The sequence below is a fragment of the Leptidea sinapis genome, chromosome 5 (genome assembly GCF_905404315.1).
Source record: "Leptidea sinapis chromosome 5, ilLepSina1.1, whole genome shotgun sequence".
Classification (NCBI taxonomy): Eukaryota; Metazoa; Arthropoda; class Insecta; order Lepidoptera; family Pieridae; genus Leptidea; species Leptidea sinapis.
Window position 1 is genome coordinate 13,531,775 of NC_066269.1, and position 24,625 is coordinate 13,556,399.

Consider the following 24,625-nt stretch of genomic DNA (forward strand, 5'->3'; position numbering starts at 1 on the left):
AAAACCGCAACCGGTAATTAATTCCACGAAGTGGCTGTGTGAGGCAAAAAATTTCTTTCGAAACGCGCGGTTGTGGAATTCCAGACGTCAACGTGATGCGGGTGGTATCGATATCGTTGTCTAGAGCTGCCAGGCTGTGACTCCATAATTAAAATGAACAACTACTCACAATAACACCAAAAATCAACAACAAAACTAAGAGTAAATACGAAATCGAAGAAATAGTATCATTTAGAACGCAATCGAAGAGAAATGAACTTTCACAAAATGGCGGACCAAATATTGACAGCTGAGGTACTGACTGCTTTCCTGTACCATGAAACACGCAACGACAGCTGTCGCCATTACTGCGTACGAGAGATAAGGACAGAGATAATAATCGCTCGCTATCGCACGCAATGTAACTCAGTAACGGTCCGCTTGTTTACATTCTTTATTTCGTCTCGCTGGTTTCTCGTATTGATTTCTTAAGAATTATTTTTAATTTTAGCTACCACTACTTCGAAAACAAAATGGCTGGCAAGAAACGGCGCTAGAATCTCTCCAGGATTTGATTGCATGTAATAAACAAATATTCATACAATATTACACTTATGTTATTCCTTCTAAATAATATAATTCTTAGGCTGCCGAGTGAAGGATTAATCTAAAAGTTTAATCCCTTTGAAGATGAAAAATTGTCGCCCCGAATATAATAAATTGGGATTAATAAAAATCTTTCTATCTTAGAATATGAAAAATCACCTCATGGCGTGAGGGATCACCGATAAGTATATAACATGTGAATATAATCAAATTAAACCCAACCCACGCTTTCGATCTCGTAAGGAATCATGTTCATTCTGGTAAATATGGTGCCGTTTGATATGACACTCCGAGTGTGATTATAATAATTCAGTCAACAAAGAACACATTTTTTATGTATCTGTGGCAAAAATAGACGAAAGGGCTTTTATATAATATATCTACTAAGCCTTTAATAATAGTAGTCACCAATAACCTTACACGATTGCCAAGATCTAAAGAAAACATAAGTAATGTGTTCGTAAAGCACGCCGAATGCTAAAATAATTCTAAACATCTTCGCACAAAATAGCAGTCATTATCAACACAACCATTGTAAGAACGTTAAAAATATTAATTACTAGTATTGATGATAACAGATTATATAATTTATGACAATATATTAAACCCGATCAAATAATATATGCTTACAAACAAAACATGTCAATGGTGATTAAAAGAACACTATTATTTACTTATTCACTTTCAGGGACATAAATCTGTATTGACTCAGTCATTGTCTATTTAAACAAGAGTTTATTTATTCATGTGCAGGAACCTGCCTTCGTTTTTTAAATTTATTTCTCCCTCAAATAGGATATTTTTATATATTTATTTAAATAATATACAAAACTAGCTGACCCAGCAAACGTTGTATTGCCGATATTAAAATCGCGATACAAACGTAACTGTTGATCGTAGATGGGTGAAAATTTGAAGTTGTATGTATTTTTTAATGCTGACTCATAATCAAACAAATTAAAAAAAATGTAAAAAAAATCGTGTGGACCACCCTTAACAATTAGGGGGATGAAAAGTATTTTTTAATGCTGACTCATAATCAAACAAATTAAAAAAAATGTAAAAAATATCGTGTGGACCACCCTTAACAATTAGGGGGATGAAAAATACATGTTGTCCGATTCTCAGACCTACCCAATATGCACTCAAAATTTCATGAGAATCGGTCAAGCCATTTCGCAAGAGTTCAAAGTTTAACACCATGACACGAGAATTTTATATATTAGATTAAGTTTCTGATAGTAAAATTTCATTGAATTGAATCAAATTATGAAAACAATGTTATTATAAACTTCATGGAGTATGTATATCAGTATAACAAGAACAACGTCAAATGATATAGATCTTCTTTCTCTTTCACTCGTCGCACAACATATACTATTTCTCTAGCTCCATTGCTTTTTTCGTCGAATCGACCTTAGACGAAGCGTAAAGAATGGAACACAACGAGAGTCGGTGCTACTAACTGAGTTGTTTTTTCTGTTATGGCCCTGCACAATATGTGCTGTCAGCCAAAATAGAATGGAGACGCCATTATTGCTTCAGACACATAAAAAAGCTGTCTTCGACTGATTGTTTTTGCGTTTACGTTGTCTTTTATTTTGCTTCACCTAAAATAATTATACATATTACAATATTCTTTTGACAATGTATTTCTCGTCTCCATTTTGCAAACAATCAGAGTAGATTACATTGGCAATTTTCCTACAAATATATAATTCTAGGGATAGACAAGTACTTAACGTGCAACTACAGGGAGGTACTACCTACAAAAACTAGCAAATGTACTCACTGGCAAGTCCGCATACTCCTTTACATGTGTAAGAGACTTGAAAATTAAAACATATGAACACATTGACGGCTAGCCTTGGGATATACATACAATAGTTAGCATTGAAGAGTATTGTGGACTTTATGCTTATCAATTATTATTATGAATGTTCAATAGTATGAAATCCGGAACAGGAAATAAGCAAAAACACATATTAAGATATGATTAAGTCTATTGTTACAATTACCTTACAGACTGATAAAAGACCCAACTAGAGCTATAAATTATATTGAAGTAAGACTAAACAAATCTTATAATTATATTTACAATACAGTTATTACATTAAATTAAAACTATCATTACCGGGAAGTGTACCAGTGGGAGGCTCCTTTGCACAGGATGCTGGCTAGATTATGGTTAACAACACAACAGTAATGTGTAAGCATTACTGCGTTTCGGTCTGAAGGGCGCCGTAGCTAGTGAAATTAATGGGCAAATGAGACTTAACACATCTTATGTCTCAAGTTGACGAGCGCAATTGCAGTGCCACGCAGAATTTTTGGGTTTTACAATAATCTTGAGCGGCACTGCATTGTAATGGAAAAGCCGTATGTGCAGAACGTCTTGATCGTCTTGTCCCTTATTTTCACTTAAAAAAAAACAAGAATACTGGTAGTGTTGCCACATTGGATAGCTAGGCTGATCCGTTGACGGAAATAGCTTCCAGCGCTTGGGTTTCCAATAGCTCTATTGAGAGGCGTAGATAGTACTTTGTACATTCTTGCCTTTAGTAAGACTAGACTTTTAGACAATGTTGGGATCGGTGTCGGTTTTATCAGTGATTTGGTTGTTAATAACATAATATGATGTTGATTGACATTACTGTACTAATTTTAATATTTTTCTTGAATCTATCGCGAATTTAAAACTGCTCATAGCATATACTTACAATCACTGTCACTGTGCATGATTAAGACTACTATAATATTAACAAATCTAATACCAATATCAATGTACTTTGATTAACAGAACATCAACAAATTTGTTAGTAGCAACTATCGTAATATTTTATATGCATATATATATTATGCTAGATTTAATTTCAAGAGATGGTTGGTTACTTGTGGTTGGTTGATTGTGATTTATATATTCCTACAATTGATACAATTTAACATTAAGTCGGCACAGATATTAAAAATGAACATAATGTTCTATAATTTATTAACAGTGTGAAGATTGATGTTTGTTTTTTTTTTTTCAACATCATTGGAAGCATTCTTGTGATTTTGTTGCATCAAATTGCATATAGATTAAGTACACATAATATGTTTTTTTGTTAAATCCTGAAGTAAAAGAACCTCTATTCGATTTGAGTGGCAAAGAGTTTCTCGGCACTTCCTCTCGTTACATATCAACCTTTTGTAGCGGTGGTAATAGGTAGAATGTAACTTTAAGATTACTTGATGTTTGAATAATTATTAATAAATTCTTCTGACTTTAACGAACTGAAAACATTAGGATTTATGTTTTTTTTTAAGTGACAATAAGGAACAAGTCGAGCAGGACATTCAGCTGATGGTAAGTGATACATCCTGCCTATAACAATGCAGTGCCGCTCATCACCTTGAGACATAAGGTGTTAAGTCTCATTTGCCCAGTAATTTCACTAGCTACGGCACCCTTCAGACCGGAACACAGTAATGTTTACACATTACTGCTTCACGGCAGGCGCCGTTTTGGTACCCATATTTTAGGTGGCATCCTGTGCGAAGAAGCCACCCGCTGGTAAATGTCCCAAGTCACCTCTTATGACACCCGTGGGCCTGGGACTTCCCTATTATTTTTATACTCTGGGGAAGCACAGGGCGAGAAGAGTGATGGATGAGAAAACATAAAGACTCACCAGTCGATCGTACTGCAGCACCATCCGCTTGATGTGGTTGAGCTTGCGGTGCAGGTAGTTGACTCGCCGCCTCTCGCGCTGGTACGACGCGTCGTTGCGCACGCGCTGGTACTCCTCTACGATACGCTGCTCTATGGTCTGAAACAATTTGCCACGATTAAAGCCTTTTGAACAGTGCGACATAAACATGCTGTATATATATATATAAATTATTTGAGTTTTCATTATTATATTCCGCCAATATTTGTCTTTAAACAATTCGACACGTATTTCGCCTCTACACGGGGCATCCTCGGGACGTGACGGGTCTCGCCAAAATCTGGCACGAGTCTCGTGGATTTCCGCAAAGTAACGCCTACTTCAATAAATGGTGTATATAGTATGACATATTTTTAGAAGCATTATCTGCTTGTGAGACACTGTAATATCGTGAATAACGTTTGTTAGCTATGAACGAAATGTTTTTCGTCTTAATAAGGGATACATTTATTTGTTCCAAATATGTAAATGGATTTTTAACAGGATAAAACACTTTGTTGTAACAAGAAAAATTTGTAGTACGCGGTTTAATTGAAAATACTGTTTTCTCTCATATAATCTGCAGTTACTAACTTGGGTAGGGAGAATTCTACAGGGTGGACCAAAAGTCCGTTTATAATTGGAATGATGATTAAAAAAAAACTAATTACAGTAGATCAAAATTGTTTATTGTTTTCGATAGTAAACAAAAGGGGAATTTATTTCTTAAAAATCATATCATCCATATGCAATCCCTCATTATTCTGGCATTGCTGCAATCTAGAGCGGAAATTTTCGATGACAGCTTTACATGTTTCTGTTGAGATGTTTTGGATTTATGTGCGAATACGATCCTTTAATTCATCAAGAGTTACTGGGTTGGTTGGCTGGAATGCAGGGGTTTTTGATCACCATGACATAGTGTCACTCCAATAACGACAATTTTGTCTATTAACATGCCCATTTAGGTGGAAGTGTGCCTTGTTGAGAAAAACATGTTTGTAAAACTGGTGAATCGCTCTACCATTTCGTTCGCAAACTGCAACCTAGTGGCATGGTGTTGAGGCCTTAATTCCTGCACCATTTGGATTTTATAGGAATGTAGACTTAAATCTTTCTTGAGAATGCGGTTTAATACATCATTATCTTGGCACGTTAAGGACAGCAGCCCGCTATCGAGTTGATAGTCCAGGTTGGTCACGAACAGACGATTTTACTCGCTCCACGTTTTCGGGGTCCCTCGACGTTCTAGGCCGGCCAGATCGACGTAAATCCATTGTTGAACCCGTCTTCTCAAACTTGAGCACCCATTTTTTAATTAACACACCTGATGGAGTTTGTTTTTTGTGTCGTATCTTGTAATGATTGCAAACCTTTCGTTGAGCTGAGGTCGCAGAATCGTTGTTTCGATAGTACTCGCGTTCACAAAATGCACGTTGACTACCGCTAAACGACGCCATGCTACTAAATTCCCATTGGCCGCTCTTGCAATGCGTAACCCTTCCACCCCCCTCCGCCGCCGCTGCTAGACGCGGCAACCGATTCAATGTAAACGGACTTTTAGTCCACCCTGTATGTGTACCTGTAGTGTGTAATATTATTATGCACGTGTGTGTTATAGGCCGGTTTATTGTAGTCCGATCGACTTAACCAGGATCACTTTACGAGCAAGTGCGTTGAAAATTTATTTTATATACACCCATGCTTTAAATTCTCAAACAAAAAAAAAAACAAACGAGTGTTGTAATGAAATTCAGTACAACATTACAACACACGTTTGGATGATGTAATGGTTACTAGGGCTGGCTTTTTAAATGTTAGCAGTAAGCTAACTGTTTCAGAATCTTTTATAGAGGATTCATATTATGCGTGTAGATACAGTTAAAACACTCATGTGATACTATTCCACATTCGTGTTTTAATACCCTTCATTACACAACAGTTGCATAAATAACTAATAAATATTAGCAGCACGTGTCAGTTACCCGATGTTGCGGCGACTTCGGCTCGGCCCGCTTAAGTTGCTGTTCAAGCTGCGTGAAGAGTGAGGCGACCTGCGCGACGCGAGCGTACAGCGCCCGGTACTCCGTGTACAGAGTCGCGAACTCGTTCTTGTACGCGCGACGGACGCTCGAACACGTTATCGGCGGGTATTGTCTGAAATTGTATCCCAATATTAAAGCGGCGATAAGTACGCTCGTTGAGATACTGAAGTGGCAGTGGGCAGGGCACATACTTCCACGGACAGAGGCTGTTGGGGCAGTAAAGTCTTCGAATGGCGACCACGTACCGGAAGACGCAATGTTGGTAAGCCCTCACAAGATGGACCGACGATCTGGACAAGATCGCCGGAATACGTTGGATGAGGGCAGCGCAGGACCGATCGCCGTGGAAATCTTTGGGGGAGGCCTTTGTCCAACAGTGGACGACTTCCGGCTGATGATGATATCTGATGAATAATCGTCGACCCTGAGCGTTTTGACGACGACATCCGAACTTACTTGACTCGGATGCGGTTAAACTCAACAGAATGGCGTCTTGTTTGTTTGACGGAATGAAACAATATAAGTTTGGTTCTAGCAGGTTTTACTTTCTCAAATAGGTATTTTGCATACCTATATGCTTATTAAATAGGTGCTGTTGTATTTTCGGTGGTACTTCATCGATTTTATGCTTAATAGATGCGATAAAAGAAAGATTATAATGGAGCGAACATATATTGCGCTAGTCCGGGTTTATGATATTATTGACATGGGTTGTGGCCACTGACCTGTATAAAATACCACTGGACAGGCTGTTCGATATGTTTGACAGCAAATTTTTGTGCCTATTTGAAGCGCCACTCGCGAGCGTCCACAGAACTAATTTTGACGTATAATACAAATGGTTGCGAAATGCGAAGGAACGTACAATACTCTGAAGTATTTTTACATTTTGAATTGATTTCGTTCGTATTCCGTGATATTTATACTTCAAAAACCAACGTCATAAAGTATACATTTTTTTTTGTAAATATCTAGTTTCCCACCATCTATCGATGATTGCTGAGGTTGTCATCACTAGTTTTAGTACCGCAGACTCTCGCTACATGGCCAACAGCGCTAAATTGGCGAACATCAAACAGGCACAAAAGCATTTTGACAGCCGCCAGTCCAGTGGTATATAGTAGAGGTCAGTGGTTGTGGCACCACTTTATCAAAATATTTCGTGTAATAAAAACCCTTGACTCTCATATTTCTTGTTTAATTTTAGTTAACATTAACTCGGAAAAACAGTTCTAATAAAATATATATTTAGAATTATATAGACCATTCCATGGTCGATATCATTTGAATGCTAGAAATGTCAGTCTATTTGGTCAATATGTCTATGTCCGGCGTATCAACATATAAAATTAGTAACACTCGCATTAATCAAATAAATTATTATCCATATAATAACATACCTTTCAATATCTACCAATTCAGTCGTATTTTCTTCAGGCACAGACGTTAAAGCTGTATTTTCTAAGGGTTCTGTATTTGTGATGTCTTTAACTGAAAAATGAATTAATAATGAGTTTCACATTTTCTACATCGTTTCAAATTATCTTTTGAATATACTTGAATTTAATAATTATACATTATTAAATACATAAAGGTGTCGTAATATTAAGAAATAATTTTTAAATTCCAACAACAATAATATTTTTTTTAAACAAGATACTAGAAGATAAAAAGGCATAAAAGGCATTTATTTTCTCAAAATTGATTCCTTTAGAATTCTTTTTGATGTCATTTCTAATATACTAGATACTACTACCGCTTCGGAAACAAATGGCGCTCTGAGAAAGAAGCGGCGCAATATCTCTCCCAGCAGTAATATCATATGATTAATAATTTTGGAGTAATACCTATGAGTAACAAAATCAGTACCTGTGATACTAGCTTGCTCTACTACTGGAGGACTACTTCTACTAAAGCCATTCGCTTTCACTGGACTCGGGCAGATATCCTTTACAGTTGTGAAGTTAAGGGTGTAACCGTTGTCCTTTTTACCTGTGAAAAAAATCAATGTTTAATCATTTGTACAATATAATAACACATAACCTGTACAATGGGTGTCAGATAACAATATATTTTTTAATAGAAAATACTCACATATAATAATAATATTAACACACTCTTACACAATTTATCTTGCCCCAAATTAGGGATACAGCCTGTGTTATGGGTTGCAAGACAACAATATATTTAATGTTTATATGTATGTTTTAGTAAGTAACTAAAACATACATATAAACATTCATGACTCGGAAACAAACATCCATATTCATCATATAAATTCGGGGGATTCGAACTCGGGACCTCTAGTTTAGTAGGTAGGATCGGTAACTACTCGGCTATACAGGTCGTCCATTTAACATTAATTACTCGGAAACAATCGTTAATATTCATAATGCATTGTTTTGCCCTGCCAGGATTCAAACCTGGAACTGCCCAAACCCATTATGCTATGTATCTTATAGATAATAAAACTTACACCATGCGTCATACTGAATGGCCATAGCAGAATTGCGAACACATGATGCAATTTACCATTCTATTTGTGTGTAGTGGAGGGTTCATAGAGTATATTTTGTTGAGAGGAAATAGAGATCGATCTCTATCGCCAACCTGAGAAGGTCATGTGTCGCCATAATATGATAGTTGAAAGTAGGTACTTCACATAGCTATAGAAACCTAGCAACTATATGCCCTAGCCGCTGGTATCTCGATTTTTAACATATCTGAATCGATCTTAAGTTAGTAAAGTTATCAAAATCTATGCACGTCAAAAATATTTTGATTCGAAATACAACTTACTAGCGCATGGTTCAATTTTTATAATAGGAACGAAAGATCTTGGTATCTGGAAATATTCAGTTACCGAGTGTCCGGCGTGTGTTGTCTCAGTAGGAAAAGTTGTAATATTTTAAGTTTTTGCCACATCAAGAAATTCAATATCTTAATAGGTTTCTCTCAAAAAATTATGCTCAGATGAGTGGGGCCCGTAGCAATTGCTACACTTGCTATATGGCTAATCCGGCACTGGGAAGTCGCAGTGTTGGTAGGCCCCCCACAAGATGGACCGACGATTTGATCAAAATCGCCGGAATACGTTGGATGAGGGCAGCGCAGGACCGATCGTCGTGTAGATCTATGGGGGAGGTCTTTGTCCAGCAGTGGACGTCTTCCGGCTGATGATGATGATGAACCAGTGTCAATGTTTTTTACCAATTTTTGCACAGGATTCCGGCTAGATTATGGGTACCACAACGGCGCCAATTTCTGCCGTGAAGCAGTAATATGTAAGCATTACTGTGTTTCGTCTGAAGGGGTATCTAGTGAAAGTCCAGTAATTTCAAATGAGACTTAACATCTTATGTCTCAAGCAACCAGTTGAACGTCCGGCTCGTCTCAGAGTGTGGCCCGTGCTCGTGCTGTACTCACTCGTCCGGTCGTCCTCGTTGTCGGACGCGTGCCGCTCCCCCGAGGAGGTGGTGGCGTACCCGGAGGAGGGCGGCGACGGTCTCCGGTAGTGTGATATCCGCTGCTTCTTGCCCGCGGGCGCCTCCTCCCCCGCGGCACCCCCCGCCCGCTTGCCCGCCCCCGGGGACGCCCGCGGCGACAGCGAGTTCGCCGAATCGCTACTCAGCGGTGGAGTTAAGTTTTGAGGTTTCCGCCTGTCAAAATACAAACTTCTTATTTTCAATCACGTACCTAAATACCATCCTCACCATCTGGATGTGTAGCGGTCCCCCACAATGCGGTTTTCAAGGAGCTTTCTTCAACGTACTACAAAGCTGTGGAATGGGCTTCCTTGTTTCCGGGACGATACGACATGGATACTTTTAAAAAAAACGCGCGTACACCTTGATTAAAGGTCGGTAACGCTCCTGTGATTCCTCTGGTGTTGCAAGGGAATGTGGGCGGCGGTGATCACTTAACACTAGGAGACCCGTACGCTCGTTTGTCCTCCATTCCATAAAAAGAATATATGAAAGATACTAATACCGACCCCAATTTTAGTCTTGAGTAAAATACTTATAATACGTTTATAATTGTGTTCATTCAACCTGTTTTGTACCCACAACTACTTTCACGTTAAAATATAATTGGTCTCTGGAACGTTTAGGTTTTGGGGTAAAATGTACCCTTAATCCTTTGTATCAGTACCCCTGACAATGTGTATGCAGAATTTTATTATGATTGAATCAGTAATTAAGACGTAAAAACATATCAAACAAACTAACATTCGATTTTATAGTATAAAGTTAGTGTTGCAAAACATTACAATGTTCTGTGAATTACAGTGTTATGAAACACTTTAGTAAAGAGGAAATATTATACACTAACTAATTTATCGTGCTGAGGTCTGCAAATATTATGAAATCATTAATTTGATAAGGGTTTCTACATAAAATTCTACTTATTTTTATCTCTAACAACTCTTATTATGTGGCAAGCAATGACTTCCCAAATTGTTTTCTTACCAAATTTAAATTGATATCTCAAAAGAACGCTTTTCATTTAGAAAGACGGTAAGAATATATTTCATTGTTGCTATAATTTACCGTTATTCAGTCATAGATAAAATAATATTGTAGAAAATATTATACACCTTTTTTTCTAAACCATCTAACAAGATCTTATGGCAGACCCAGGTATACTTATACCTGAGAGGATCTTTATATTGTTTCCACTGTGTTTCAAAGGAACCTGATATAAATTGCTATAAAACCTTTTTTATTTAAAATCTCTAACTTCTACAGTTTTCAAAAAAAAAAAAAAAAACTTAAAAAGTGTAGTTTTGCAGTGTCAGTGTTATTTTAGTATACATATAAATGACATTGATAGTTGAACTTGACTTTAAGCCGACATCTGTACAGCCTAGAAGTTTTTTCAATTGCTTTGCCCTAAGTAGCTGCAGAACCACCTCCAGATGTAATCTAGATCGAATTATCTTCATCATCTACTGTACAACGTCAGTCAGATACTTCGACATCAGAACAAATTAAACTACGGTTAAGGATGAATCGGATCAAGCAATTGCAATATTCAGACAATCAGCAGAGGTAGCTTCTACAATCTCAATGTCTGACTGGTCTGGATATCCAGAATAGTCAAATGAGAACGGTAGATACAAAACCAAAAATAGTTTTTATTAAAAAAACAAACTCTCTCACCTCTTGAGCATACGTTTCTCTTCCTCGGAGTAGAACGACCAGTCTTCGTTGACGTCGTTCCACACGTGCCTACGTAAGTGGTAACAATTGTCTTTGAGCGTGCCAATCTCTGGCAGAATCTTGTTCACCATAATACGTTCCTTGTCTTTTAAGCCCTCTGAAAGTTAGAAAGACGCGTCAGTTCGTACGCCAATGTGGAACACTAAATGTGTTTCACGACCAAAACTTACCACTGTTGAGTCTGGCGTAAAGTTCTGGCTTCTTATAGGGTTTCAGGGCTAATAATTGTATAAGTCTTTCTCTGAAACAGGAAAAAATTAACGATTAAAATTAGATTTTAGTTACACGTGGAGTACGGATATCTTTCACAGATTGTGAGGGACAAAATAGAAATTACCTACATACTAAAATTTATCAAAATTGGTTTTAATAATTTTGACGTGAAAAATTTTTTTGATCGAAGGGAAGGGAATTAATGCGACTCGAAAACATTGCAAATGTTACATTATTATAATATAGGTAGGTTTCGGTAGCCGAAAAGTAACCAACGGGAAACCTATTAATAATAATAATAAATTCTTTATTGCCATACAAATCATCATCAATATAAAATGAACAATTAGGATACGCGATGAAACAAAAGGCTTTTAAAAGGAAAAGGCTCAGCTTCACCTGACATGGAATCATGGATTTATGTTTCCATGCAGCGCTGCTTTTCAGCCACCCCCTCCTCCCTAAGGTGTTGAGCGGGAGTGGATGTATTGTTGCTCCCCGATTACCTACTTAAGCTATCTTTTTTTTATAAAATGTAATATTAGAAAAAAAAGTGTTCTAATTACCCTTGCAAGTGTATGTGTGTGTGTGTGTGTGTTTATTAAAAAGCTTTCGCTGTCAGTCGGTTGTCTGCCTATTGTGTCTCATAAAACTATAATAATAAAAAAACATTTAGAAAATATTACGTTTGTTTTACTAAAGTATTCAAAAAGTACATAGTGTTCCATCATGTACGACGAAACCCTTCGCTTGTGTTCTTCATTCGCCAGTAAGTTGCCTTTACACGTGACGTAACCATAAGGGTTGCTACCCCAAGATAAAGTAAGATCCCCCGATCTTCGTAAAATGACGAAGCAAATGTGGCTTCCAACTAATAAATCATTTATCATCAAAGTTATTTTATCAAATAATATATAAATAGAAATAATTTAAGTTTTCTTTAGTGTTAATTCCGCCAATATTTGTTTTTTAAAACAATTCGACACGTGTTTCGCCTCTACACGAGGCATCGTCAGGACGTGTTGTCTCGCCATAATCTGGCACGAGACGCAAATAAAATATACTTGGGAATCGCTTTCAAGAAAATAATAATATACCTACAGTTTGTGGTCTTTATTTCTTATTTTTTATGCAACGCTTGTCTTGACAAGGTCGGCTATAATTTCATCAACGGCCAATACAATTTCACGAGGTAACTTTGTTTTATCACCTTGAGCCGCGTTTCGACGTACAATTATTTCTGCGAAGCCTTGACTACGCATGACTCAGTAAACACTAATCACTTGCTAAGTCGGGGATTGTATTGAAGCCTGTATAGGAAAATATTCAAAGCAATTGTGTTTTACAATCAGCTTACTGCGGGACATGTTATTTAACTGGTTGCGAAAGAATGTTCTTATACTCCTGATGCTTTTAACAGTTAAGTAATTAAATAGACTATTACTTCATCTCCTTTTCCCCATATTAAAAAAAATGCCGTAAATTTTGTATTTTTTTAAATTTGTATTTCTTGCATAAGCAAAGCATAAAAGATGTCGTAAGAAATAGTCTGTTTAATAAAAACTTGCCGTAAATAATTCCTAGTTAAGTTGTGTATCAATAAATTATATAATTTAATTAATTTTTTGTCCATCACAGTTTCACATTTAAGTCATCTTTTAATTCACCAAAGGTTTCTTTTATACACCTAGTCTTAGTAAGTCTATTAAGTAAATCTATTTAATGCGACAAGACACAACAATTTGAGACTTTAATTATTGAATCAATAATATTAATGTATCACAATAATTATACTACTAAAAGCTTTTATATTGGAATACCCGAACAATTCCACTAGAATACAATTCTTTTAAAAGTAGATGACAAGTAACGAGTAGTAGTTGAGATAATATAGATGTCTGAATCGAGTTTCCAGTATACATTTACTACCTAATCCATTTAGTTAGCAAGTTAACATTTGCATATCGTTCGACGCTCGACATCGTTCCTGAGCCGCAAATTATCAGACCGGTTGCGATAACGATACAATATCATTCACGAAGCTGAGCCTATCACCACGTACAATATGACCACGAAATTTGAAAGTTTATCATGAATACGGTGGAACAGATTGATGTATAAGTCTATAGGCAAACCACATAAAGAACTCCTCGCCCCTGCGGTAGAGGGGTGAAGGGGTATGATATAGCTCAGTTCATTAGTTACGCAAATTAATCCACCTGCCGCCCGCTCCTATCTCATTCCCCTCTGTCGTCATACCGCGCACTTCTATGCCGCGCGAAGACTTATTTACGTGGTCTCGCTATAGCCACACCATCCAAGATCAGATACGTGTATTTAAGGAGCCAGGATAAAGAAATTGTACGAAAATCTTCACTATATCAGGAGCTTGGTGAATGGATTCTCTGCCTGGGGGAAAATGGGGATAATACACATAGTTAACATTGTACATTTTCATTCCTCGACGTTATTTAAATCATCTTATCATTTATCACTCACTTCTGAGCAGTAAATCGATAACTGATAAGTATTTCAAAAGCAAAACAACACAATATTGTAATTTTATCACAATATTTTGTTGCGATCATAGACTTTTTTGAATGATTTTCCACGGTGTTGCCATGTCGATAACCTATCTATATAAAACAAACGACGACAAAAGAAAGCTATGGAACGAAAGAGTATATCTTTCTAGGCCAGTGAAATAAGGGACATATTTAGCTAGCTTTCGTTTGTGGACGTTATTTGTATGTGGCCACGCTCTATATACCGATTTCTAGGGAAATCTAAACCTGAGGGGTCAAAAACATGTAGCATGTAGCTCTAATCCCTCGAGACGGTAACAGGAGGTACTAGGTAAAGCTTTTTGAGGGCCTTTATCCTGAAAACAACGCCGCAAAATATTTTCACAGTGCTGGGGAATGTAAATAGATGCCATGGGAATGATAATGCGTATGAGAATGCTTCTCGAATTTGTAGTGAGAAATTGAATTAATCTAAATGAATCTAAATACGTCGTAAATTACGCGTACCTATATTAGTTCACTCCTCGTATATCTTAGTAAGAGCAATAAGTTTTCTGATATTTTGATAAGAACTAGAATGAACGTCTTCGGAAAGAGGACAATAATTACTCAGGTTATTTAAGAAATTAAATGTGGAAAAATTAATACTAACTTGATGGGCCGCCTCGATAGGTCAGGGTTAGAGGGAGGCCTTTGCTGCTGGTTAGAATGCGGTTGCGGTTGCTGTTGCGGCTGTGGTCTGACCACGGGAGGAACAACAGCGGGCCGTTCTATCCGGTCCGGTCGGTCCGCTCTTTCGGGCCGTTCAGGTTTTTCGGGCCGTTCCGGTCTTTCGGACCGTTCAGGTCTTTCGGGCCGTTCCGGTCTTTCAGGACGTTCCTGTCTTTCGGGGCGGTCCGGTCGCTCGGCGCGGTCCGGGCGCTCGGGACGGTCCGGTCGCTCAGTCCGCTCCTGTCTCTCTGGTCGTTCCGCCCGCTCCGTCCGGTCCGCAAGAGAAGCAGGCCCATTTGTGAACATAGGGTGTGTATTCCGTAGTTTTACTCTTCTACCTATATCTGTCTGGTTGGGTTTAATGACGCGAGTGCTGAAATAAGGAAATCATATTTTAATAATTTTATTATAACTTCAATCTTATCTAAGTACACAATCAATGAAAGCGTTATAAGCGCATAAAACAGGTAAAAAATATGTTTTTATATAAAGTTAAAAAACTTTTAATTGATAAAATATCTAGACAAATAGATATCCACTTCCAAAGTCCATTGCATAATTACTTAATAAAATCAGGTGACATTGTATATTTCCGGCTTTAGATACATTTACATTGCATCATCTCAATCTACAAGGTTATTCATTATATTATTCTACAACCTTTGACGAATTGAAGATAAAGTAATGATTTTAGTTTGATAGAATTTTAAACAAGCTTATTTTTTTATTATTCTTGCTTGTACAGCTTGTCTTAAAATACCTAGCACTGACAATGCAATGACCTTATCAATACTAAATTAATCGTGACCAATAATCACGTTGGCGGGCTAATACCAATTAAAAACCACAACTGCCGTCAAAATTATCATTTTACTTAGAATGAACTCTCAATTAACGTTGAAATCATCACTTAATAAGATATTATGCAGAACAGCTACAGTTGCAAAGATCAGTATGAGCAACGTGCCAACGATCGTTCAGTTGCAAAGCGCATATAACCCTTTGGCCCTACCGAACACAACCTAAACCAGCAGCCAGTTATGATCGCTTTTTGACATTGTAGGCTGAAAGTGGGCTAAAAATTTGCAACTTCTTTTGAAGGAATATATAAATATTGTATTGTAGTCAGCGATTGCGCTGGCGCGTGCCATCATTCCACATATATAAGCTCATAACCATTTAACAGTTTTCTCATTTAGACTTAGTTCAATAAACCAATTCGTTTAATTTTGAACCATATATAAATTAATCTGTACGGCAACCACAACACCCCACAATTAGTATATTACGATATTTTATATGACTATACAAAAATAAATAGTCCAAATAGAAACAAAAACGTCCAATTTAGGCCGGTCCTATATTGGAGTCGGCCTGACCAGCAGGCTCGACCCGGCCAGACCAGACCAGTCCAGACTAGACGCTCCTACACTGCACCTAGACAGGACGAACCAGTTAGAATCCAGAGTCAGTACTGTGTGAATTTTCGACTAGGAAAGGTGTCGATATTGTCTTGAGTCTGGACTAGACCAGTTCAGACTTGTTTCCCCTCCCCGGAGCGAGCACTGTCTCCAGTCTAGGAGGGGACACGGCGCGTCAATGTTTTTTTTTGTTTAGTCCGGACCAGACCGTCGTTGAAATTCCGCTTCCAATGTAGGACCGGGCTAACTGACCACTACAATACCAGTGTATATGCTCATGCTATAAAGTGACAGCTACTCTTTTGCGAGTTCAATATTGCAACTAGTCAAAGAGGCGTACCATTTGCTCTGTTCCGCCGCGATGGTCCGCGACATGCGATCCCTGGTTGCCTCGTACGAGTCGTCGTTAGCGTGCACGCGCATACGTCGCGGCAACGGCCCGCACGACTCAAGACGCCTCGCGGCGCCGCCGCCAATACTCCCGCCGCGCACGCACTCGAACGAACCCTGCAACCGTTCAATCGCTCTTAAAACATCAGGTAAATTGAACATTTTTTGGAACCTGCTAAAGAAAATGTGTCTTGTACCATTGAACATCCCTACACCCATATTCATAGAAGTACCTACTACCTACCTTCAAATTTTTATGGAATAGGATGAAAACGCATTCTCATGCAACACCAGAGGGATCAAAGGAGCATTTTCAACCTTTCACATAAGATTTAAAGTTTTCTTTTTGAAGGTTTAACTGTCGTATTGACCCAGAAACACCGCAAGGAATGTTAGTCCACAGTTTGGTTGTACGTCAAAGAAAGTTACTTCAAAATCGCACTGTAGAGAAACGCATCTAGATGATGATGATGAGATTTTAGTTTGTGCCGTGGATGCGATGATGGATATCGGTGGGTGGAATGAGTTATGAGGAGTCAGGAAAAACATAAAAGGGAACAACACTTCGGCAAAGTCTCCATGTGATAAGATGAGGAAGAAACTTCCTCGAATCAACTTCGAGCGAGTTCAATCGCATGAGGGGGATTTTCTACTATGATTATATCAAGTTTCTTGACCTAGGTTGAGGGGAGTTGAGGAAGGTTGGAATAAACGTCGCACAATAAGGGTATGGGTAAGTGTTTAGCAGTTTGGATCGTCGGAACATGTTTTCAAGTAATTTAGTGAAACTACAGAAAAGAAAAGCCCATAAGAAAAACATACAGAAACTCATTGGCCATGCCTTTTAATCGAAAATATATCAGAACAATAAGGATAGATTTTCTATATATATATAATAAAATATATTTGATATTCTATTGGTACTGGCATATCTTTTCAGTTATTTTTTTTTCATTCACTGAATACATAATATATAATAGACAGTTGTTACTGATGTTATATTATGGTCTTACTTAGAAATACTTGGATCATTGGCAATTCACAGCTGCCGTCATTTGCAAAGCCCATGTAAATATATAATTTGCTGCATCATTTTACCTAATAATCATTTTCAACACTTATATATTTTCGAAGCCGTTAACTCCTAAGAGGAAACGATCTTCAAAAAACCGAGATCATAAAGAAGACTACATGTGAAACTGGGCAAAGGTCTTACTGTACCACAAAATATTTTCGTTCGTTTCTTTTCTCTCAGAGTGCCATTTTTTTCCAAAGCAGTGGTAGTGTTTGAACTGACATTTAAAATAACTCAAACGAATTAATTTTGAGAAAATAAATTTTATGCCTTTTAATTAATCAACAAGTAGAATTTAGAATACTTACGTTAAAATATGTAAAAATATTCCATGACGAAGTACGCATAAACGATTAGCATAATATGTTCAACGTGAAGTGACAAAAACAAATCACGTTTCTAAGCAAGACATCAATAACAGTGACATATAATTTGAAACTGAAGATTCAATTACCAATTTTTTCATTCGCTGTTAATATCTATTTGGGACAGTAATATTATATATACAAATCGTCAACTTTTATTCATTCCACTTTTAAAAATTAGCTGGTGAATTTGTCTAAAGCCTTTGTAAATGTTCATAAATAAGGTAAATAACTATTCGAAATTTGTGTTGTTATTGTGAAATGAAGTGGCAACAGAACAGTTATACAAACTCATCCATACAAAATTATCAATTTTGAATATTTTCATCAGGTACTTTGCTATTAGTGAATACTGCATTAATTTTTATAATAATCTGAGCATATATCTAAAAAAAATCAGAGCAGTGGTCGTTACCTGTGGACCTTCCATTTCAGCATTGCTGTTGATGCTAAAGTGAAATGTGGACTCCCCCGACGATGATCCATTTCCACTGGATGGAGCCGGAATTGAGATTTTCTGGAAAGTATGCAACAAAACAATTTTAATGTGTGTCTTATTTACAATTTTAATTTTAAGAAATCTAGTCTATTATTTCTTGGCCTCATACCGACTTCAAACATTTAACAATTTAAACCTATATATTATCCATAAATAAGGTACCTAACTAAAAATTTAAAAAGAATGTGTGCAACATTTTGAACTTCAACATAAACGGAGGAACTCGATGCAAAAAAAAAGTAATGTCAGTTAAAAGCCATTTATTTATTTTTCTATGCAAATAATGTATAATCAGATAAATCCCTGATTGTGCAAAATCAAAAGGATTTTAGACGATAATTGGTATTAAAGGAAGGGGTTTCCCCTAATTGTAACGTAAGCAATTGGAAAAAAATAATTTCATAAAATAGGTTATCCGTATTTCCGTAAAGGCCCACTAGCTTACATTTGTAATTTAGTGAATTAGAGAAGTGCCATCAAGCTTTTACAATAAAAATTTAAGAGAATGTTCAGTTATAATACTTTGACCACCATACATCCGAGAGACTTTTTACTGCGCTAAGAGGTTGCCTAGAAGATCTGCTTTCTCTTTGTCAATATGGGTTTACATTTCCTTCGTCCGCGATGGCGGAAAGAAAGGCTCAGAAGTTACAAATATAGACAGAAATTATGTATTATGACGATTTGTTTAGCCAAAATTGTTATCAACGCACGTGATAAGATAATATACTTAAAGGATAAAAGTATATTATACAACTATAACTCAGTCACGCAATTCGATAAATATTAAATAGCAAAAATTATGAATTTCAACTGAATAACACACAACGTCAGACCAAACAGATTGTGTGTGAACAAATCCATTGTTGTCATTTTGCACCTGCAATCGATAAAATCATACTCTCACAACAAAAAGCGGTTACGTCCAAATAGAGGACATAGGGGGCAGGTAGGCTTACACCTCGGATGAGTTGTGCGTATTATGCCAGTGGTATTAGCAGTGAACGACTTTCATCGCCAGGAATGGCAAAGTCGTGACTGTTTAAGAATACAAGTAACCGACGTACCGTTTCACCGAACAAACACGCGACGATTAATAAAGTGCTGAAACTGTTAAATAGACCTAAATTCAAGCACAAAACTAATTAGTTGAAAAGCAACCAATTAATTTTCGAGAGGTTGAAATCCTTTCATAACGTAATTGTTAAAAATCGACTGAATGTTGCAATCGAAGAAGATTCTAGAACACTCTACGGCTTCACGAGTCATCAATTAATGAAACTTGTTTCACCGAGTCGAAATTTCCTGAACACTTCGTGCGAATCTTTTGCTCATCATACTTCATTGTTTAATGAAAAGATATTGAATGCAAATGGACACTGGATATATCAAGATACTTTACCAGATTATAGAAAATACTACACGTAGGATAAATATAAGTTTTAAAGAACAATAACTTATATTTTGAGCATCGCTTTATTGAACACCGTTCAATGGATGTTGATCAACTTGAGTTCAATGTACATTTGCATAGAAAAATATGACCTAAATGGGACAGTCTCGACCTAGCAACGCATCTCAATCAGGTTGAAGTGACCAAACGTGAACCTTCAAACTGGCCCCGAGTATAATAATTAGGGTCGCCACTGGTGCTATTCCCCACTGTGTGTGCATAGCAATCAGCTTATTAACAAGTGCAACGCGTTCGGAAGATTTGTGGTCACCACTAATAGGAGCATTAGTGGCACACCCAAATATTCATTCCAATTAAATATCATCAACGTACCTCAAATCAAGCCAGGAAATATTTTTACGTGTTTAGGTTTATAAGATTTAAGAGGATCGTTTGATGGAAATTGATATCCTATAAACTTTGTTGGGATAACTTTTCTCTGATATACTAATTTAATACTTATTGTACTGTTTATTGAGTATTTATTCGACTCTATTTAGCCTATTATGTCAATAAAATTGAGAAGTCAGAATCCAAGCAACACACGATAAGCATAGTGTGACGGTGACATATAGATATGCTTGATATGGTACACAATTATAGTGTGATGAGGAAAAAACCCGCTACTCATGACGCGAGCGGGGGCATCGCGGGGCAGTGCGGGGCGCGGCTTTCTCTGCCGTACCTACAGTTGGCTGATATAAAGAGCGCGTAGCGATAGATTACTTCGGCATTCGGTGAACAGCCGTCTCGCCAGCTACATCAGTGTATCCACTACACCTCTCATTGTTCCATTTGTCGTACTGTTCTAACGAGGCATGCCCATTAACATCATAACAACACCTCATATGCATAGAAATATTTGTGGGTAAGGAGAGCAATGCAGTTGTTGCAAATAGTATCATGTCAAGGTCGTTAGTTTCATTGTTTGTCTTTTAGCGAAGGTCGCTGAGTGTACGCTCCGTTCGTGCCGGAAAATACGAGGAAATACATCATCCGTTTCTCAAGGCATTTTCGAACTCCTTGTCTGTTATTTACTTGTCCGCGACGTAGCTATAGATACGGTTACAAGCGATTGTTACATCAGTTACAATTGCGCCACTCCCACACCGTAGACAATAATTTCAATATGGCATCGTTGTGATCATACAAAGGATTTCTTTATTGTATTTTATTGTATCGTGCGCGACGACCGTGGCTTTTGTTGGTTACCTAATTTCACAGTAAGCGACCGCGGCGAGTGGCCCAAGCAAAGTTGCGAAGTGAGAGGCCGTTGCAACCGGTTCCGTTCACTCGACCGAGAGCTGATCTTACTTGTTATGTACATAATATCTGCAATTTATTTCAGTCTTATTTTATCACGGTGCAACTTTCCGTCTAACCATATACATGGCTAATGGTGTGCATTCTCTAGTCTGCTATATTTTAATCTAGAAGTGAATGTAAATGTAATAATGTATAGAATATCGTTCAGACCCGGACGTAAAACAAGCAGCCGTTCGCCCCAGCCTAGCCAGTTAACGTGTTGTGTCTTATTGACGTAACGTTGTGGAGGTGGTACAGGTCGCTTAATGTAAATAAGCCACAAATGCTATGATTTTAGAGTTCATTATTGCTTAGCCGCGATACGATTTTACATCAACAAATAATGATAATAAATAGTTCTCCTCAACACGCATCGTAGCGGGAAATCCACGCAGGCGACTTGTGATCGGCACCACGTTAATTGCTTACCAGTTCTTATTATCTTGTTTTATATTTGCTTTAAATTATTAGTATACATGAGGTATATGTCGGTATATGACCGAAATTGTATACTTATTTTTTTTTACACGGTGACCTTCACAGTGGGCGAGGTACTTGGAGACAAAGAGAAAACGTCGGTTTATCTGTCGTTGACGCAGGTTGATTATTTTTAGCTGGCCGTCATTGGATTGTGTAATACAATATTTAATTCTGATCAGCACACTCTCTTTGCTCACGACTTCACTTTAAAGTATCATTAACAGTTCTCATTATCGTAAACGCAATTTTGAATTCGTTACGGTATCAATTTACCAATTCGCCTTCTCATATTGTTACCCTTGGGGGTGGATAAATACGTATAAAATTAATAACTTTTCAAAGACTGTTTGACAAAGACAAAAATGTTTCAATTAACAGGTTTATTAGCAAAACAGAGCTATGTTATGTACGCATTGCATCGCTCTTCATTTCAGTATTACGTAACGTGGCCAGTTTAATAAAAACATAATTGTTGCCATTAGATAATCAGCTTATGTAACTATGTGTCCAAACGGCGTTCACTTTTTCGTCAATTGTGATAATAACATGAAATTAGACTAGGCAAATGAAAACGTTAGAGTGTTCAACGATTTTGCAACATCGACGACACCAAAAAGAAATTTTACGAGTAGACGTAATACGAGCCTCAGGACAAGAGTAGGATCGATCGTGAGAGAATAAAGTCATTACAAGTAAACAAATGTATATAAAACATCCGATACCGTTTTTAGATAAACAACAAAAGTTGCTTAAGGAAGGTGTTTTCGATTCAAAAATTTCGCATAGGCGATCGAACCGCCGGCAAATCACCCACTCAACAATCGACATCTCTCCTGTATATTTAGCACCAGCTAATGCGAGGTTTTAAAACGCGAATGAAATTGTTATAACACAATTACTAACGGTAGCCGTCACTTTCATCGCAGACACATGTAGAGTCGAAGTGAGTGGCCAGTTATTCGTGAGGTTTCTACTATACTATTTGCATATCCACAGACTTTCTAATGGACGATGCGGCCCTCTCGCAATCGCTGGTGAGGTAATACGATTTAAATGTAATAATAAATTCCATGTTACATGCGAATACAAAGCCAGTGTATTACCGAATTGAGAGAAACATATTAGTCTCATTACAATTATTGTTCACGTACGCAGACAAACCATGTCAAAACATCGTGCTCAAATGTTATGGCTTCTCTTTACGACTAGCTTCAATTACTGTTAAACTACTGATCCACGGAATTCGCTCACGCTCGTCGACAAACTTAATTACGTTGCATTTTCTTTGTTAATCGCCTTATTACACTTGCATAAAAAAATATCTGCACTGCCAACAAATTGGCTTGTCAACAGTATTTTCCATTGCGGTGAATGAACTATACTCATGTTAATTGTCTTGCGAGTGAACGCTGATTAGATTACTAATGCTTAACTCTTTAATGTGAGGTTATCACTTCCTGTAATTTAATTCAAATATTTGCCAAAAAGTACAATTAATTTAATAATATATCTGTGTTACGGTAAATTGATTTAAGGCGAAACTGCATTTCATTGAAGAACATTACAACAGAAATCGATAGAATAAGTGATGCTTATTATCGTCCTAGCTTCATTTAATCTTTTTCATAATCTGAACAAAGTTCATACCTGGAATAATCTTACTTCGAAGGCTTAGCTGATTGCTAAGTTGCCACATGAATACAGATAGAAATGTTTGGTCTACCTACAAATATCATCTAGAAAAATATTTAAAGAGCAATTACGATAGGCATTCCGGCACAGAATATATAAAAAATACTTCTAAATGTCAAACTTGACTTGCCTTTGTAAGGATTCAGTTGCTAGAGCCGTTCTCTTGGCGATATCAAGCCGCGACCTTCCTACGGAGGAGGGCCGCCTCTCACCGACGCGACGTGACTTCGAACACGGCCTTAAGTCGCGAGGCTGTATTGAAACCTCTAGGTAATGAAGCTCTTTCCAATGGTTACCTAACTCCGATAGCTCCATCGATACAAGCTATAGCTCTGGCGATACAAGCTCCGACCACTGACAGAGATCACGTGGACAACTAGCGCAACCGATAAATGTCCGCCACTCTGTTAATGCGGATGATTATTCAGAACAATTACCTTTAGCACCAAGTATTAAGGTGCAATCTGTTTTTATCGTAGAATCGAATTTCGCATGAAAACCAGAAACGGGCACAGACAGGTAATTAACTACCTACAAACATCCTTCTGAACACTTCATACAATACAATAGAACGACAAAAGAGTTCATGCCAAGACGTGTCAACAATAGAAATTTTAATTACAGAAATGAAGAAACGAGTGTGCAAGTCGTATGAGAATTAGCAAAATATCAAAAACAATACCAAGTAAAAGGCGGCGGGCCTGTCTCGTCTCAGCACGAGATCGGCGGCGACGTCATTGTGCACTAATTGCCAACATTTACTTTTACCAAACAACAAACAAACAAGAACCTATTGCGTTACCGGATGACCTATATTTTTACTTTTACTGCATGTTACTAAAATTGTAAATGACTGACGTCGAACACACCTCTGCTTATAAATTATCAAATTGAGTAATATATGAATAGAACTTTAGAATTTAAATGAAAATATGTCACAACGTTATTAGGA

At 37.4% G+C, this 24,625-nt stretch overlaps 1 protein-coding gene across 2 annotated transcripts in view; it reads right to left on the reverse strand.

The window, feature by feature from the left end:
* Window positions 1-24,625, reverse strand: part of LOC126980144 (RNA polymerase II elongation factor Ell) — a 65,064-nt gene that overhangs the window by 7,083 nt on the left and 33,356 nt on the right. The window contains exons 3-13 of one of the 2 annotated variants that reach the window (XM_050829725.1): window positions 18,660-18,761; window positions 16,755-16,921; window positions 15,128-15,366; window positions 14,935-15,091; window positions 11,715-11,785; window positions 11,485-11,641; window positions 9,749-9,981; window positions 8,192-8,314; window positions 7,723-7,813; window positions 6,263-6,434; window positions 4,260-4,397 (exon numbers count right to left, since the gene is read on the reverse strand). In XM_050829725.1, coding sequence (XP_050685682.1) covers window positions 4,260-4,397; window positions 6,263-6,434; window positions 7,723-7,813; window positions 8,192-8,314; window positions 9,749-9,981; window positions 11,485-11,641; window positions 11,715-11,785; window positions 14,935-15,091; window positions 15,128-15,366; window positions 16,755-16,921; window positions 18,660-18,761 — 1,650 coding nt within the window. Of the gene's footprint in view, window positions 1-4,259; window positions 4,398-6,262; window positions 6,435-7,722; window positions 7,814-8,191; window positions 8,315-9,748; window positions 9,982-11,484; window positions 11,642-11,714; window positions 11,786-14,934; window positions 15,367-16,754; window positions 16,922-18,659; window positions 18,762-24,625 lie in introns of both variants that reach the window. The other variant, XM_050829724.1, reaches the window with a different exon arrangement.